The following is a 15,402-nucleotide window of genomic DNA, read 5'->3' on the forward strand; positions in this document are numbered from 1 at the left end:
CCCCACATCATGAACCCCTCATCCCCCCGCACCCTAATCCTCTGCCCCAGCCCTGAGCGCCCCCACATCATGAACCCCTCATCCCCCCGCACCCTAATCCTCTGCCCCAGCCCTGAGCGCCCCCACATCATGAACCCCTCATCCACAGCCCTCACCCCACACTCCAAACCTCTTCCCTAGCCCTGAGCCCCCTCGCATCATGAACCCCTCATCCACAGCCCTCACCCCACAGCCCAACCCTCTTCCCTAGCCCTGAGCCCCCTCGCATCATGAACCTCTCATCCACAGCCCTCACCCCACAGCCCAACCCTCTTCCCTAGCCCTGAGCCCCCTCGCATCATGAACCCCTCATCCACAGCCCTCACCCCACAGCCCAACCCTCTTCCCTAGCCCTGAGCCCCCTCCTGCATCATGTACCCCTCGCCCTCAGCCCTCACCCCTGCACTCCCTCCTATCCCCAAACTCCGTCCCAAAGCCTGCACCCCCACCCCCTGCCGCAGCCTGGAGCCTGCATCGAGCACAGAGCCTGCATCCAGACCCCCTCCCCCACCCAAACTCCCTCCCAGAGCCTTAGGCAGTAAATCTAAGTGCGTGTTTTGTCCTTTGAGTGAGGTGCATTACTGAGTGTATATATTTATTAAAACTGCGCGCGCTTAGGGGAGGAGGTGGAGAAGAGACAGGGCAGGGGCGGGGCCTCATGGAAGGGGTGGATTGGGGGTGGGGCCAGGGGCAGCAAGGGGGCGTGTCAGTGATGCGGCCCTCGGGCCAATGCACTAGTCCTCATGCGGCCCTCGGGGTCATTTGAGTTTGAGACCCCTGGTTTAGACTGAGGCAGAGATCTCCAGGGGTTATTCCTGGGTCTGCACTGGAAGACACTTTGAATCGACAGATCACTACAACTCTGTCACACTTAGGAGAGCTCTCTCCCAGCGCTGGCGCCGTGACCACACTCACACTTCAAAGTGCTGCCGCGGGAGCGCTCCCGCGGCAGCACTGTACGGCTGCAAGTGTAGCCATACCCTTAGGATTTAGATGGTAACTCATTTGTGTATATATGTTTGCTTGCTTTAACCTGTAAATAACTCTCATTTCTTTTTCCTAGTTAATACCTTTAGATAGTTTATTACAGGATTGGCTACAGGCGTTGTTTTTGGTGTAAGAGCTAGAGTACCAACTGATCTGGGGTAAGTGACTGGTCTCTTGGGACTGGAAGCAACCTGAAGACGGTGTGATTTTTGGTGTAAGTGATCATTTATCTCTAAGTCCAGTTTGTCTGGGTGGCAAGATAGACTGGAGAGTCTAAAGGGAATGTCTGTGACTTCATGGGAAGACTGTTATAGTGGAGTTGACATTTGTTACTGGTTTGGTGAAATCTAATTATAGAACACACCCCCAGTTTGGGTCTACCCTGTTTTTGAGTCGGCCCCAAGATAGGCACTCACGGTCATGAACCACTTTTGACAGCATGATATATATATATATATATATATAAATATAAGAGAGTGAGAGAAATCCTAATGGCTTGGGCATAAATAAATAAAAGGGGCCTCTGTTTAAAGTTTTATATGAAGATATCTCTAATTGTATCGCTGGACTATTGGGTTGAATCCTTGGCTGGAGCCAGAGCCAATACTGAACTCAACCCAAACAGTCTCTTGCTCTAACTGAGTCTGATAAATTACAGAGCAGTAGACCTTCCAGTTCTAAATAACTACAGACAAGAGAACAATTCCAATCATCACTGAATTTTCAGTGTAAAGAAAAACGAATACAAATCTAATTAATTTTTTGGGACTGGTATAGAGGAAGTATAGCAGAAAATTTTAGTGGTAGGAAAAATTCTGTTTCTATTCATTTAAAAAAAACCCATCATCTCAATCTTGGCTACTGGGCAGTGTTTAGTCCCAGTAGCCAAGTACCAGGTAAGACAGTTACATGACAACTGCTTGAGGTACACTCCCCATACAAGAAGTTTAAGCAGACAATGACCCAACTAATAATATTTAACAAAATACTCAAGTCTATGTTGCTGCCTTACACATAGTCTAAATCAAGGCGCTTTTTAAAAACATATACAGCTGATATAGAATGATTTTTAACTGAAGATAGATATGCATTTCCAGCTTGCTTATAAACATCCTAGAGAGCTGAAACAATCCATATTAACATCAACACTGCAATATATATGAGATACATTCTTTTCAGAGGTAACAACAAAACACAGAGTAAGTAGGAGACCTTATCAAAATACCCACATATGACAGAATATGACCAGAAAAACATGTGTCAGAGGAAGATCATGACTATATTACAGGGGTTCTCAAACTGTAGGTCAGGACCCCAAAGTGCATTGCAACCCTGTTTTAATGGGGTCGCCAGGGCCCAAGGGCTTCATCCTTGAGTGGCAGAGCTCAGGTTCTCTCTAGTCTTTGCAGAACCAATATTGAAACTTTCTTCTTATGATTGCCTTACAGGCTTCCCTAATAATATTGTTGCAGGTTTCTCCATTTTAATTGATTTTAAAATGCATTTTGATTTCCTTTCTTATAAACAGCTAAAGTTCCTGAGTCTTTAAGCAGTAAGTAATACATCCTCCAAGATCTCTGTCTAACTTTCAGTTAAATCACAGTGCACAGCAAAGACAGAGCATGTTCACTACAAACCAAACTGCTCTATGATACTTATCTCCTTTGTAAAACACTGAGATCTATGGATAATACTGATAATAATACATAGTTCTCATATATTATTATAACAGTTTCTAACAGGGTGGATCTAAGAGCAGAGGAAATTATTATTTGATCAAGTCATCTGTTTAACTGGTGAGCATGAGGTAGTCTTTGGAGGGTAATCAAAGTTCCTTCCAAGTCTCAAGAATGCACAGCTCCTACAGCTTAGTCTTTATATGTTGAGATCTATATGCTTCCTGTTTTTCTGCACTCTCAGGACCACATTTGACTCTTTAGATTTTCCTTTTGTAAGTTTTCAACTTGTCTAATCTGAGTTCCAGAGAATTTTCTCCCTTTTCTATTTATTTCAATTTTTGATCCATGTCTGTGACTGTTTTCATATGTTCACTTGAGACTGCATTCATTTTGTTGACTCTTTTTGCTAGTTCTTCTACATAAGTTTTAAGATCTTAAACTGCTGCCTGAACATTGCCTTTGATGTATTTTAGCTCAGAAACAATCTTCTTGATGTCAAATTTTGTGGAAGAGCAAGCTTGGTTTTGTTTTTTTTTATTTGATTTACAGGCTGCTTTCTCTGAGTCAAATTCAGAGTTGGAGACAAATAACTCCAAGTTCAATAATTCATAAAAGTTTGTGACCACTAACACAAAATAAGTATACCCTGTTCTTTATTTTCACTTGTTCCATTTTGAAATGTTTTCTTTTCAATTTTTGTTAACTGCTTTAATACACAACGAAAGTAGCTTAGGTCTTTTGAGGACTCATAAGAAAGGAATTATCCGAATCATTTTATATTAACCCAAAATTGAATAACTATTCCATTAAATCCCTAAGTAAAATAGAAAGAACCTTAAAAATAATCTCCCATTTGATCCACCCATTTACCGTATCAGTATTTTTTCCCTAAAATCAAAGATCTAGTTTAATCTGTTTCTTTATATTTTTCTGTTTTTCATTAGCCAGAATTGTTGGCTAAATCTGTTTACTGGAATCTGAAGAAAGGCTTTAAACATGAAGAACTAAAGTGACTATCACGTAATTTTTTGGAACAAATAAGCAATACATTATCTGCATAGCATGCTGAATATGCATCACTGTGGGTCTAAACTGGAGACCACTGTCCTACAGAGATTAACTCTCCTTAAATGGATTATTTAGGAAAGCAGAGAATTTGTAATAAAAAAAAGTTCTGATTCAAAAGTGGCAAGGCAAATGTTTATAGTAAGTTATTCTTATCTTGATATTGGAGTCCAAACCCTTATTATAAAACTAAAGTTATCTTGATAACTGAGCTACAGTCTCCATCAACAGGTGCCTAGAACTGTATGATCACTGTTTGAGTACCAGTGAGTTTATATGTATAAAGAAGAGGTGAAAATATTCTTAATTCTATTCCATGGAGTATGACAGATGCTGAAATTTAGGGCAAGTTACTGAAATACAAGCTATACATTGACTCTACCACCTTTACAATTCTGGAAAACACGAGGTAGTGGTATAATTTATTAATCTGAATTTATTCTTTGTCACAACATTAATCAGTGTATGGAAAAACAGGAAGAGACATGGAGTTTTTAAAACAGATCACTATTTTCACAGGACTGTAGTAAATCCAAATTTAGTACCTTTGCTAAAAACATAGCATTTCTAAAATGTTGCTCTCTAATTCAGACAGATTGAGGGCAGACTGAAACAACTGTAGGATCTAACCGTTTTTAAAACTGTGTAATACTGTGTAGAATACTGAGTAGTAAATAAAGAATAGCAATATCAAGAATGATTTGGAATTTTTAGGCAATACACTGCAAGCCCCTTTATGCCTTTTTCCAGACACGAATACTAAAGTCTACTTTGAGAATCTGTATTTTATTATGATTACAGTATCCTGGTAATTTCAGTAAGTAGCATGTATTTCCCATCAGAAAAAAACTGAAATGCAGTGTGTAATAGTGGTATGTATTTTAATTTCTTACCTTGTCAATCATTTTACGTGCTTCCATTTCCTCAGCATTGGGATTTTCCAACTCAATAGTGTAAGTACCTTTGTCACTTTGGTCATCATCATTGTCCTTTTCAGTAGCAGCAGAAACAAGTTGGCTTTTTAATTTTTTGTCCATCTCCTGGTTTTGGCTTGGTCTATGTCCAAGACTTCCTGAACTTCTTAACAATGCAGTTTGTAAAAAAGGTAATGCAACCGAGGGTTCTTCTGATTTCTGTTTTAATAGTTTTGCATGAACACCATGTGCTACCCTACTAGTCTGCACAGGCAAAGAAACCCCTTTGATGTCTCCAGATGTACCTTTCACTTTCTCCGCTCTCACATGAGGTGTTGAAGGAGTTTCTGAGCAAAGAGCTCCTATGTTCTGAGAAAAGGAATAAGATCGTCTCTTTCGAGGATGGTCTTCATCAAAAAACTCAATCATAAAGGCAGTCTGACTTATAGCAGCCTGCTCTTCATGCTTTTCTGTAGTATGGGCTTTCTGGTATGACTTTTTCTGTTCTAAATGTTGATGCCTTAAATGCTCATCAAGTGTTGCTCGCTTATTGTAATGCCTGCGTGCACCAGCATTTTCTGAATCACTCTGTGTCCCATCATCATGTTTATTCCCTTCAAACAAAACAAAAAAAAATATTACTACAAAGTAAAAATATCACATGGACAGAAGCTGGCAAATTAAAATGTACATGGAAATTATACTTGTTTTTCTGTTGGTAACCCAATGTCCTTCAGTAACAGGCTCTTCAGACTTCCTACAGCTACACTAATGCATTCACCTTGCTACCAGTCAAATAATGAAGTCTTCACAAGCTGATCAGTGACACAGATGCATTTGAATTGCCTTTTTTTGATCTGTAAATACTTAATCAATGGTTTACAGAACCAGATAATATTATACAGGTGTACCAGATCTTGGTCTCATTTAATCAAGCCATCCAGTCAAAATGCTTTCTTTTATGTAGTCAGCTGATTACAAATGACTCCTGCACCAGAAAACAAAACTTGACCCTGAAAACGCTCCAGGAAGGGTTAAGGGGATGCGGAATATAGTTACGTAATAATTCACTGTTATTGGGAAACACCTGTAGAGAACTACAGATTTGGAACATTATTTATAAGTATTTACAGAATAACTTTCCATCTAATTAATCACTGTAGTTTCCAGAAAAGGGTGTCTAGTTAGCATCAGCACTAATCCTTTATCATACTCTCACACAAGTACAATGAATTTTCCAACCAGTCACTCCTGCCAGTCTGCTAAAGCACTTTGAGATCTATGGCTAAAGATCACTGTGTAAGAAATTATTATTATTATTATTTAAAAGAAATTTAAATGGAAGGAACTACATAGCAACTGAAATTTTAAAAGCCAAACTTATTACAAAGCAGTCTTCTGTGAAACGAAACTATCCAAACACTGTAGAATAAGTTGCTATTCTCTCTCTTTAAATCATCTGGATTTTCTTCTTTTAGCGATAAGGTGGGTTTTTTTTAAGTAATTTCTTTTTGTGCAAATATCAAACTATGCATGTTCTTAGTTACTAAAATGCTGACTTTTCCTCTGGGTCTCCTAGAGTGTTTAGATTGTCATTTAGATTGGAAGCTCTGCTAGTTAGTAACTGTTTTGATATGTCTCTTGTTCAGCATCAAACACACTGTTAGTGCTAAACCAATTAAAATAATCATAACAATTATTGGAAAACAACTAATACAGTAATTATAAAATTTAAATTTTAAATTCAGCTATTTTGTATGCTACAAAGATTATGAAGTGTTCATTTTTTGTTTCCTTTACCAGACACAGAAGTATCAGCTAGATAATAATATGAAACAGTCATCCAGCTGGCTGTGTTGATAATGTTATGTTACATGAAAATAAAAAGTATATTTTCCACAGTTAATTTGGAATTTCTGGTAATCTATTTAACCAAAATGGAGCATTGCAGAGGCAATGTAACAAAGAAAATAGAAAAACTACAGCACTTATCTAGCAATCAGACATCATCTAGAGCCCATCAGGACTTTGGATGCAGCCCGTGGGATTGCCACCCCTGTGGCACCATGGGGCTAAGGCAGGCTCCCTGCCTGCCCTGGCTCCACGCCTCTTCCGGAAGCGGACGGCACCACGTCCCTGCAACCCCTGCGGGAGGAGGGGAGCAGAGGGCTGTGTGCGCTGCCCTCGCCTGCAGGCACCACCCCCCGCAGCTCCCATTGACTAGGAACAGAGAGCCTGCCTTAGCCCTGCTGCACGCTGCTGCCACCCCAGAACCGCTCAAGGTAAGCGGTGCCGGGCCAGAGCCCGCACCCCAAACTCCTCCTGAACCCCACAACCCACCCTCCTGCACCCCAAATCCCTGCCCTGAGCCCCCTGCCACACTCCGTACCCCTCCCTGAACCCCAATCTCCTGCCTTGAGCCACCCCCTGCACCCCCTCCTGTGCCCCAACCCCTTGCCCTGAGCCTACACACCGCACTCCCTCCCCACACCCTGCACTCCCTCCCACACCCCAACCCCATGCCCCAGCCCTACATTCATGGCCCTGCATGCTATTTCCCCACTCAGATGTGGCTCTCAGCCCAAAAAGTTTGCCCACCCCTGATCTAGAGTCTTTGCTCTTTCCTCTGTTAGAGATGAAAAAACAATATATCTACCAAAAAAAATAAAAATTGGGATTACCAAGTAGGAATGTGGAAGAAGCTCGCAACTGTTGTAATATTCCATGATTCATACTAATATAATAATCATACGCATATTTATACGCAGTAGGTTTAAAAGATGGGCTTTTGCACTAGAACTTAATGAGACAAAAAACCTTTACAGATTTGACATTTTAGCTTTTCTGTTGCTGTTACCTCTAATATTAACACTAGGATAAAAGTGTACTTCTACATGGCTTGTTATTATTGAAGCGGTTATAATCTTCACATCACAACCTATTATGACAACTAACTTAGACAGTAAGCACTCTGAAGCAGGAACCATCTTTTTATTATGTGTTTGCACAGTGCCTAGCACCGGCGGCCCTGGTCTAAAACTAAGGATTCTAGGTGCTACCACAATATAGCAATAATAATACTGTCATGAAACTTATAGGTCACAGTTTTTTGCATCATGATTTCATTGCAGGTTTAGCTAGGAATACAAGACAGACAGGGAGAAGATACCAATATGTTAAAAAGCTTCACTACAATGCTCAGAATCAAGCTTTCAGAGTGGTTGTAGGTATTCCCTCATGAAGGGGGGAAGTGCAAGAGACCAGCTGTGATACAGTAGGTCACACAGTGCATTATCCAGAACAAATTCCTCTGGTACAACATACATTTTCAACTGAAAGAACGGTAAATGTCCATTTGTAACAGAAACGTCTTCAAGTTTCTGCTACCATAAAAGGGATGTATGTCTTGCATGCATATGCCTGCCCAGGCAATAGTTCTTCCCATTTTTCACAGTAAGATGTCTGATAGTATAAAGAATTTTTTAAGAATCCAGTACAATCCAATGTCATGAACAGCAAAGCAGTAACTGTGATATTATGCACTAAGAAACACTGCAATAATACTATGCTATTATTTCACTAATAGCACAGTGATATTGCTGTTTCTAAGACTTGTATGGAAAAGCGAGCTTTCAAAGCAAATTTTTGATCAATAAGACAATATTTACTCAATCCCAACTGACTGAGCAGATAAGTACATTTAGGTTGCAAAGCTAAGAAATAAGGAACTGCACAGTTAAGTTTTCAGGATTTTTAAAAAGTAAATAATTTGTAGACTTAAATATCTGTCATCAAGTTTTCTTTCTGAAAAGTTTGAATGTTAGTGGAATACTCATGAGCAAATAATCATAACAGAATTTTTCATTAATTCTGCTTAATGAAATCCCCACATAGATTTTACTCCTTTGAAAAGCTATTACCCACCGCTGAATACATTTCCATTTGAAATGTCATTTGTAGTCTGCAATAAATCAACATCTGAAATCAACTGGAACTTTGGTTGACAAAAATATGTGTGTAAGTATTTTACTGATGTATTACAAAACATTTTGGTTTATATCTGAGTATGGACTTAAAGTTGAATCCAGGGTCCCAAATCAGTATGTTAAATAGAGTAGCTGTGTATGCTGCATATCTAGCCATTAATGTGCATCTTCTTTAGCTCTCATGAATGTGATTATAGCAAAATGATTTTTTTATGTATCCAACAGAATGTATGCTGTTGAAAGAACTGCAGAAACGTGTGTTAAATCACGAGTTTTGATTATCAAGAGTGATTCAACTTTTGTAAACAAATCAATGTACAGTCTTATAAATTGTGAAACATTAACCAAGATGTTTTTTCTTTCAAAAAGTAAGCTTTTGGAACATATGAAGCCTTCAACTGTATAATAACGTAACACAACTCCAGTCAGTATACTTACTGTAGGATCATTTAAATTAATTGTTTGACTTTTTTAAGACTCCATCCTGCAAAGACATTTGCTACCACACTCTCCTGTGCAGATGCAACAATGACTTCAACTGGACTCCAGAAGACTGCATGGGTCCACCCATGACCTCTGTGAAAGATTTAAGCCTTAGGAAATAAATATAGCTGAAATTATTCACTTTACCTTTCAGCCTCTTCAAGTAAACTGGAACATCACTCTTAATACTTTTGGAATCCTCCTCTGTTGCTTCCCATATCATTCTAGGGGGATTGTTCTGTGCTAGCCAGTCAGCTACTTTGCTCTCAGCAGCCATCATCACAGTTTGAAGCCCAGGCAGGTCCTGTCCACCAGGAGAAGACTTCTTCGGCTTGTGGCGCTGATCTGAAGTGAATTTTGTCACATGATCTTTGATAGTTACTTTTCCTGGAGTGGTGTCATCAAATTCAATGGTAAATGAAGCATGCCCTGCACCTGCTGCATGAGAGGTTTGGGTGTCTTTTGTTGGGATTTCATGAATAGTGCTCTCTGCTATTTGTGAAGGTTGCTGGAATTCTTTTGTAGGAATTTCAAAGTAACTTGGCTCCCTACAGAAAGGATAAAGTTCTTCTTCATTTGCAGCTGAAGATTTCTCCTCAACTTGCTTGGCATCTGTGCTGCATCCTATTAAGAAAAATAAAAAATAGATTTCACAATACTGGGGAACTTCTGGGTCTTTGAGGAATTTCAGAATTCCTATAAAGGCCACTGGAGTAATTCCTGGAAAACAGCACAAGCCCATGCAGAAGACTGAACAATGCACTTCTGGAAGTGTAAGTTATTTTTGCTACATGAAAAATGTCACTGAAGAGAGGACAGCCATGACTGTAAGCATGTGAATTTGGCAGAAAGTTCTCTTAGAATTTGTCAAAGAACATTTGCACTCCAACAGATTTGTGGATGATGGAAGGAGATTCATATTAATAGCAACATGGCAAACAGTTCAAAAAATCATAAGAGCTAATATTTTGAAAAATAATATTGCTATTCAGAGCTACCTGGAAATCATCAAAAAGCAACTGACTAGATTTATGGAACAGGTGTCCTGAATTAGATGGGGTTGATTATGACTTCATTTCCTAAGCTATACAGTCAGTATAATTTTTCATAGCAAGACGGTTTGGAAAAATAATTCAAATATGAATGCAAGATAAAAATGAGCTCCCATGTGAATGTTAAAACAAAGAAGAATAAGCATTTGAGATTGTTTTATAATACAAACATGTTCTATATTTTTACAAAAGATAAAGCCGCGAATTATAAACTAAATTCCTAATGCTACGCACCCCTATTTCACTGAACACAATTTATAAAGCACAGGAAAAGCAGACTAGAAACTACAGTAGCCAAAAGAATTCAATAAATTTCATGCTTTTGAATGGAGCAAAGAAAACAGGAGGAGTGGGATGGGAAATGAGCGTCCCACTGCACATCCTGAATGAATGTTAAATTAAAGTTTTCATGCGACTGCTAGCAAAGCGATCAGTATCCTTTTAGGAAACTAGCCTTTACATGCATTTAGCAAAAGAAATATACCAGGCAAAATATCTGATGTAAAGATGCACCATAAGCAAGAGATATTCATCTAAAAGTTAATAGCAGAAAGCCAGACTCCAAACAGCATAATTCAAATGGTTCTCACACTTTTTACATGATTCATATTAAGATTTGTGGAAAAGGATTTTAGGACACAGAGTGAAGTACTAAAAATCCTATTAATATGTTCATCGTGGCTGAAAATAGACAAATTGTATCCACCTAAGATAGTTAAATTTGTACCTGAAATCTGTTATTTAGCCAGTAAGGTAGCAATGTAAATAAAGGAATGTACAAATGAATTATAAATATTTCCTGTTATTCTTCAGGAAAGATTTGCTTTTTTGAGAAGTCTTGATTTATTTTCAGCATCACGTGTCTTTAGAGAAAGATAAAAAAGATGATGAAGCCACAGAAAATAGGATGGGTGCTTTGATCCTAGTAATATGGACTACTTTGAGAGTAACATAGTGGTTGGAAAAGTTCAAGAATGAACGATACTAAGGAAGGATGAGAGGATTAATGTACATCCTCCCCTTATTCTCATGCTTGGAATGTTACAGAATAAGATCCCTTAAAACAATTTGTAGGCCTTGTACTAAGTTACTTTCTTTAATAAGTAGCTTTTTGCAGTAAAATATTTTGTACCTATTTTAAAAGTACAAACTAGATCAGATCAAAAGTAAAATTCTTCTCCTGACTTTCATATCAAGACACCATTTCTTGTATAAAGTGAGGTCTTTAAACAGCCTGAAAAAACATATTGGAATACACAAAATGTGATCTGAATACTGGGAGTCAATCTAGTTCAAACCTAAATTATGACAAGAATGAATTTATCTCAAATAATTTAGGTAAAGAAAAAGGTATGATGAGTAATTTTTTAAAAAAAAAATCAAAATTTCCCCATACAAGCCAAGGAGTGATTTCTCATAAAACAGGTAAGATTTTTTTTTAAAGTAAGCACAAAAACAATTTAACTAAATATATTAGCTAAAAAATAGGAACTTTTTTTCAAACTACAACATTTGCAATCTTGTGTGAGAAGGTGAGATGTTCAATGATTAAGCAGCACAAGAAACAAAATGTAATATAGTTTTAATCTTCTATGTTCCACTGTAGTATAAGCAAAAACAAAAAAGACCCAAGTTTCATGTTGATGGAGATCTCCTTTCGGGGAATGCTCCAACTATGTTATCTTTTTAAATTAAATTACTGGTATTATATTAGACTTGTAGAGAGTAAAATGAATAAGAGTCTGTAAAATAGCCTCACCTTTGCCTTCATTACCATAAAGTAATCCACACTGCCCAAGCAATCTGTGCATCAGAAAAATGTACATAGTACTGAAACTTAACTACATAAACACTTAACATTGAAGTGCTTCATAACAATTTCTGAGCTAAATAGGAACTACAAAAACGCATTTCTTAATGGATTATAAATTATCATTGTGGTGGAGTGGATGGGGAGAGGACAGCACCAGGCTGGTGTGGGGAGTGCAGGAAAGGGCAGAGGAAGGAAGCAATGTCCTGGTCTTGCATCAGAGGAGCACAAGGAAAAAAGCAGCTGGTGCTTAGCGCTGGAGAGCAAGGCGAATGAGGCTGGATGGTGGAAGAAGTCAAGGCTGACGTCACATGAACTCCATCTGCAGGGAGCCCGGATGGGGAAAGAGCCTATCTTGGGAAGTAGAGCCTGAAGATGTGTGAGAGGGCAAGGAAGGTTGAGAGCAGTGAGGGGGGAGGGAGAGGGAGCAGGAGTTGAGAGTAAGTTTCTTGGTAGCAGCGGGGGCAGAGGATAAAGGGGTGTATATGGAGATGAAGAGCTTCCACCCTGCACAGTTCCTCGCTAGGAAACAGAACCAGGCAGCAGCTTCTGGGAGGAAAACAGGGACACAAATAGCATTGCAATTGCCACAGGGTTATGTGATTGCAAATGGAATCATGAGAGTTGGGAGCAGAGGTATTGTGAGTGGTCATGATTGGGCAGGAAGACACTTGCTTCACTAAGCAGTGGTGCACACTATAAAAGCATTTGGAGCATAACTGGCCTAATACATTATCTCATTTGAAAACAAATGGATTCAGAAAATTATTTTACTGGAATGAACTTACAACTTGGGTAAAAAAAGCAGCAAAATTCACTTTGCACCTTCACTGGCACCAAGTTTTACGGCTGTGTTGGTTTTTTATTGTTTTGTTTTTCTGAACACACACAAATAATCATGGGGCCCTAAATTTCCATTTGTCCTGCAGGACAAGAATGTATGAATATGTTCTCATGGTTATTCAATGGAATTCATTTGTTGGCCTGCAAGACTGGAGATTTTTTTAAGGCACTTGTACTGCACTTCTGAAAAACATGTAACAGTTTTAGGAAACTATTTCCACAATATTCAGGTTATTTATTATTCAAAAATTCTTTTTGGTACTTTGCATGGTGTGATTTTATATATTTTTCCAGCTTAACACAAAAAATGACTTGACATTGCATAGATTTTTCAAAAGAGTATTTCAGCAAAAGTGGAACAAAGAAAAAGATCTTCAGTTACTGTCATCTCTTCTATTTTAGCAGCCTAGTTTGCTACTGGACAAAATAGTCACAAGACTATATATAAACTGATAGCTTTTCCATGTTCTCTTTTAAATGACAGTCACTCCATCAATCCAGATGCTAATGTTAGAGACAGATAAACCTAAAAGCATGAACTGGAGATCAGAACAGCAGATTTACATGCCAGTAAAAGAATCCAAAATTCTTGAAGTCTTGTTAGCCACTATTTGAAAACAAAAGTTACACAATTTTTCAGAGACAGAAGCTAAGGTGTGCCAATATTAGTACCTAATGGAATCCCATTCTTCTGATCTCTTATCCTGTTTTTCCCCTGATTTTTTCCAGCTATTGCTTTTTCTTTCATATTTTCTCTCTCCTTTCCTTTATTGGCCCTTCTGCTTTTCATAGGTCACAATTTTCTAGTGACTTTACTTTATGTCCTATATTTCCCATGAGGTCCAGAAAAATCTATATAATAATTTATCGCTATTAAATACAAATATTTCCCCGCAACTTGTCTTTTAGCAAATGTGTGAAGTTGTTCTCTAAACATTTTTTAAAATCTTTGTATGTCATTTTTCATAAGTAGTATGTTAACTAAAAATTACAAAAAGAAAATTAGAAGCTATCTTTCATTGTCTAAATATTTTAAAAGGTCCCTGTTCTACAAAGTTCTGAATGCCTCCTGTGACATGCTATGCACGTTCACTTCCATAGCCTTGCATAGGCTTACATAAGCATTATTCACACTTATTCTAGGTCCCTATACCTCAAAGTATTTCAACATGCACTTAAGTGTTTTGCTGAATTGAGGCCTTAATGTTTAATTTTAAGGATCACCCGGATCGCTTCTTAATTTATCTTTCAGGGATTTAATATTCTACTGTTGCCTTAGAATGGCAGTTTTTTGTTACCTGCAAAGAAACTTTACATATAAAAAATTATTTAAAGTTACCAACTGCTGGAATTCAGAAATATTTAGTTCCTTATCATAAAGAGAACTGTATGAATAACTTAATGTTCTTATCAAAGCCTTAAACTGAATTCCTACACATTTATGAATTCAGATTAGGAGAATTAGTGATGCCAAATTCTACAGCAATTAATGAAACCACAAATAATTTTTTTGAGGGAAAAAGGGGTGAGTGGAGGAGATGTGATGAGAAGAGTTAGATCCCAGTATACTTACCCCTACCAGAGAAAGCTAGAGAAAATGAGTGTACTTTGAACTCAGCTCAAAAAGCAGCAGTATTGGGTCATATATGAAGTCATACACCATTTCATGGATCCATAGCACATAAAATTACATCACTATATTTCTCTAACAAAAGCACAAGGATGTGCCTTTTTGAAATTGAGTCCACTGTGCTCTGTTTACTACAAAGATTTTCCATTAGAGTTTCCACTAAGGTTGAAAGACAGTAATACCAAAATAATCTCATTAACTTGAGACTTTAAAGGCTAATTTTACAGAGCTGCTTTAGCAGCGACAAATCTCCCATATCAATCTCCTCATTAAACCATGGTCCATCTATTGTAATGTATACTTTACCTTCTAGTCAACAGAGAACATTTTTTTTTCAAATTGTTAAAGACTGATGGAGACTCTTATTTAGATTAGTTTATTAAAATGTTTGGATGTGTGTTATTGGAACAAAAGTTTGCAGAATTATATATATGAGAATCTATAATTTACTTGTTCTAGATCAGTGGTCCCCAAACTGTGGGGCACACCCACGTAGAGGTATGTGGAGTAATGTGGGGGGGGCATGGCAGGGCCTGAGCCAGCCCCCATGTGGGCGGGAAGAAAGCACCATCCAGCCCTGCTCCGCCTGTTGCCCTGCTCCTGGCCGCGCCCTGCTCCCAGCACCTGACCTCGGCTCCCTACCGTGGCTTGGGAGGGGGGGGGGGGAAGGTGGATCTGGTAAGGGGTGGTGCACAAGCAAAAAAGTTTGGGGGCCACTGTTCTAGACAGTCTTGCATTAAGAAGGCTGTTTCAAAGATCTTTTATTTGTTTGTGTTAAATATCTGAGATAACAATGATTTACCATATAAAAAGCAAATTATACGTTACATCTACTATCTCAGCTGGTCAGTGCTGGACTACAGATTAGGTCTAAAAAGTTGAAACAACATTCAAGGAGATCTGAAATTTCACGA

At 38.4% G+C, this 15,402-nt stretch overlaps 1 protein-coding gene across 9 annotated transcripts in view; it reads right to left on the reverse strand.

The window, feature by feature from the left end:
- CEP170 (centrosomal protein 170) overlaps nt 1-15,402 on the reverse strand; it is a 199,841-nt gene that overhangs the window by 90,563 nt on the left and 93,876 nt on the right. For 8 of the 9 annotated variants that reach the window (XM_045008470.1, XM_045008472.1, XM_045008469.1 and 5 more), the window contains exons 8-9: nt 9,301-9,777; nt 4,664-5,298 (exon numbers count right to left, since the gene is read on the reverse strand). In XM_045008470.1, coding sequence (XP_044864405.1) covers nt 4,664-5,298; nt 9,301-9,777 — 1,112 coding nt within the window. The remainder of the gene's footprint in view (nt 1-4,663; nt 5,299-9,300; nt 9,778-15,402) is intronic. The other variant, XM_045008473.1, reaches the window with a different exon arrangement.

The sequence above is a fragment of the Mauremys mutica genome, chromosome 3 (genome assembly GCF_020497125.1).
Source record: "Mauremys mutica isolate MM-2020 ecotype Southern chromosome 3, ASM2049712v1, whole genome shotgun sequence".
Classification (NCBI taxonomy): Eukaryota; Metazoa; Chordata; order Testudines; family Geoemydidae; genus Mauremys; species Mauremys mutica.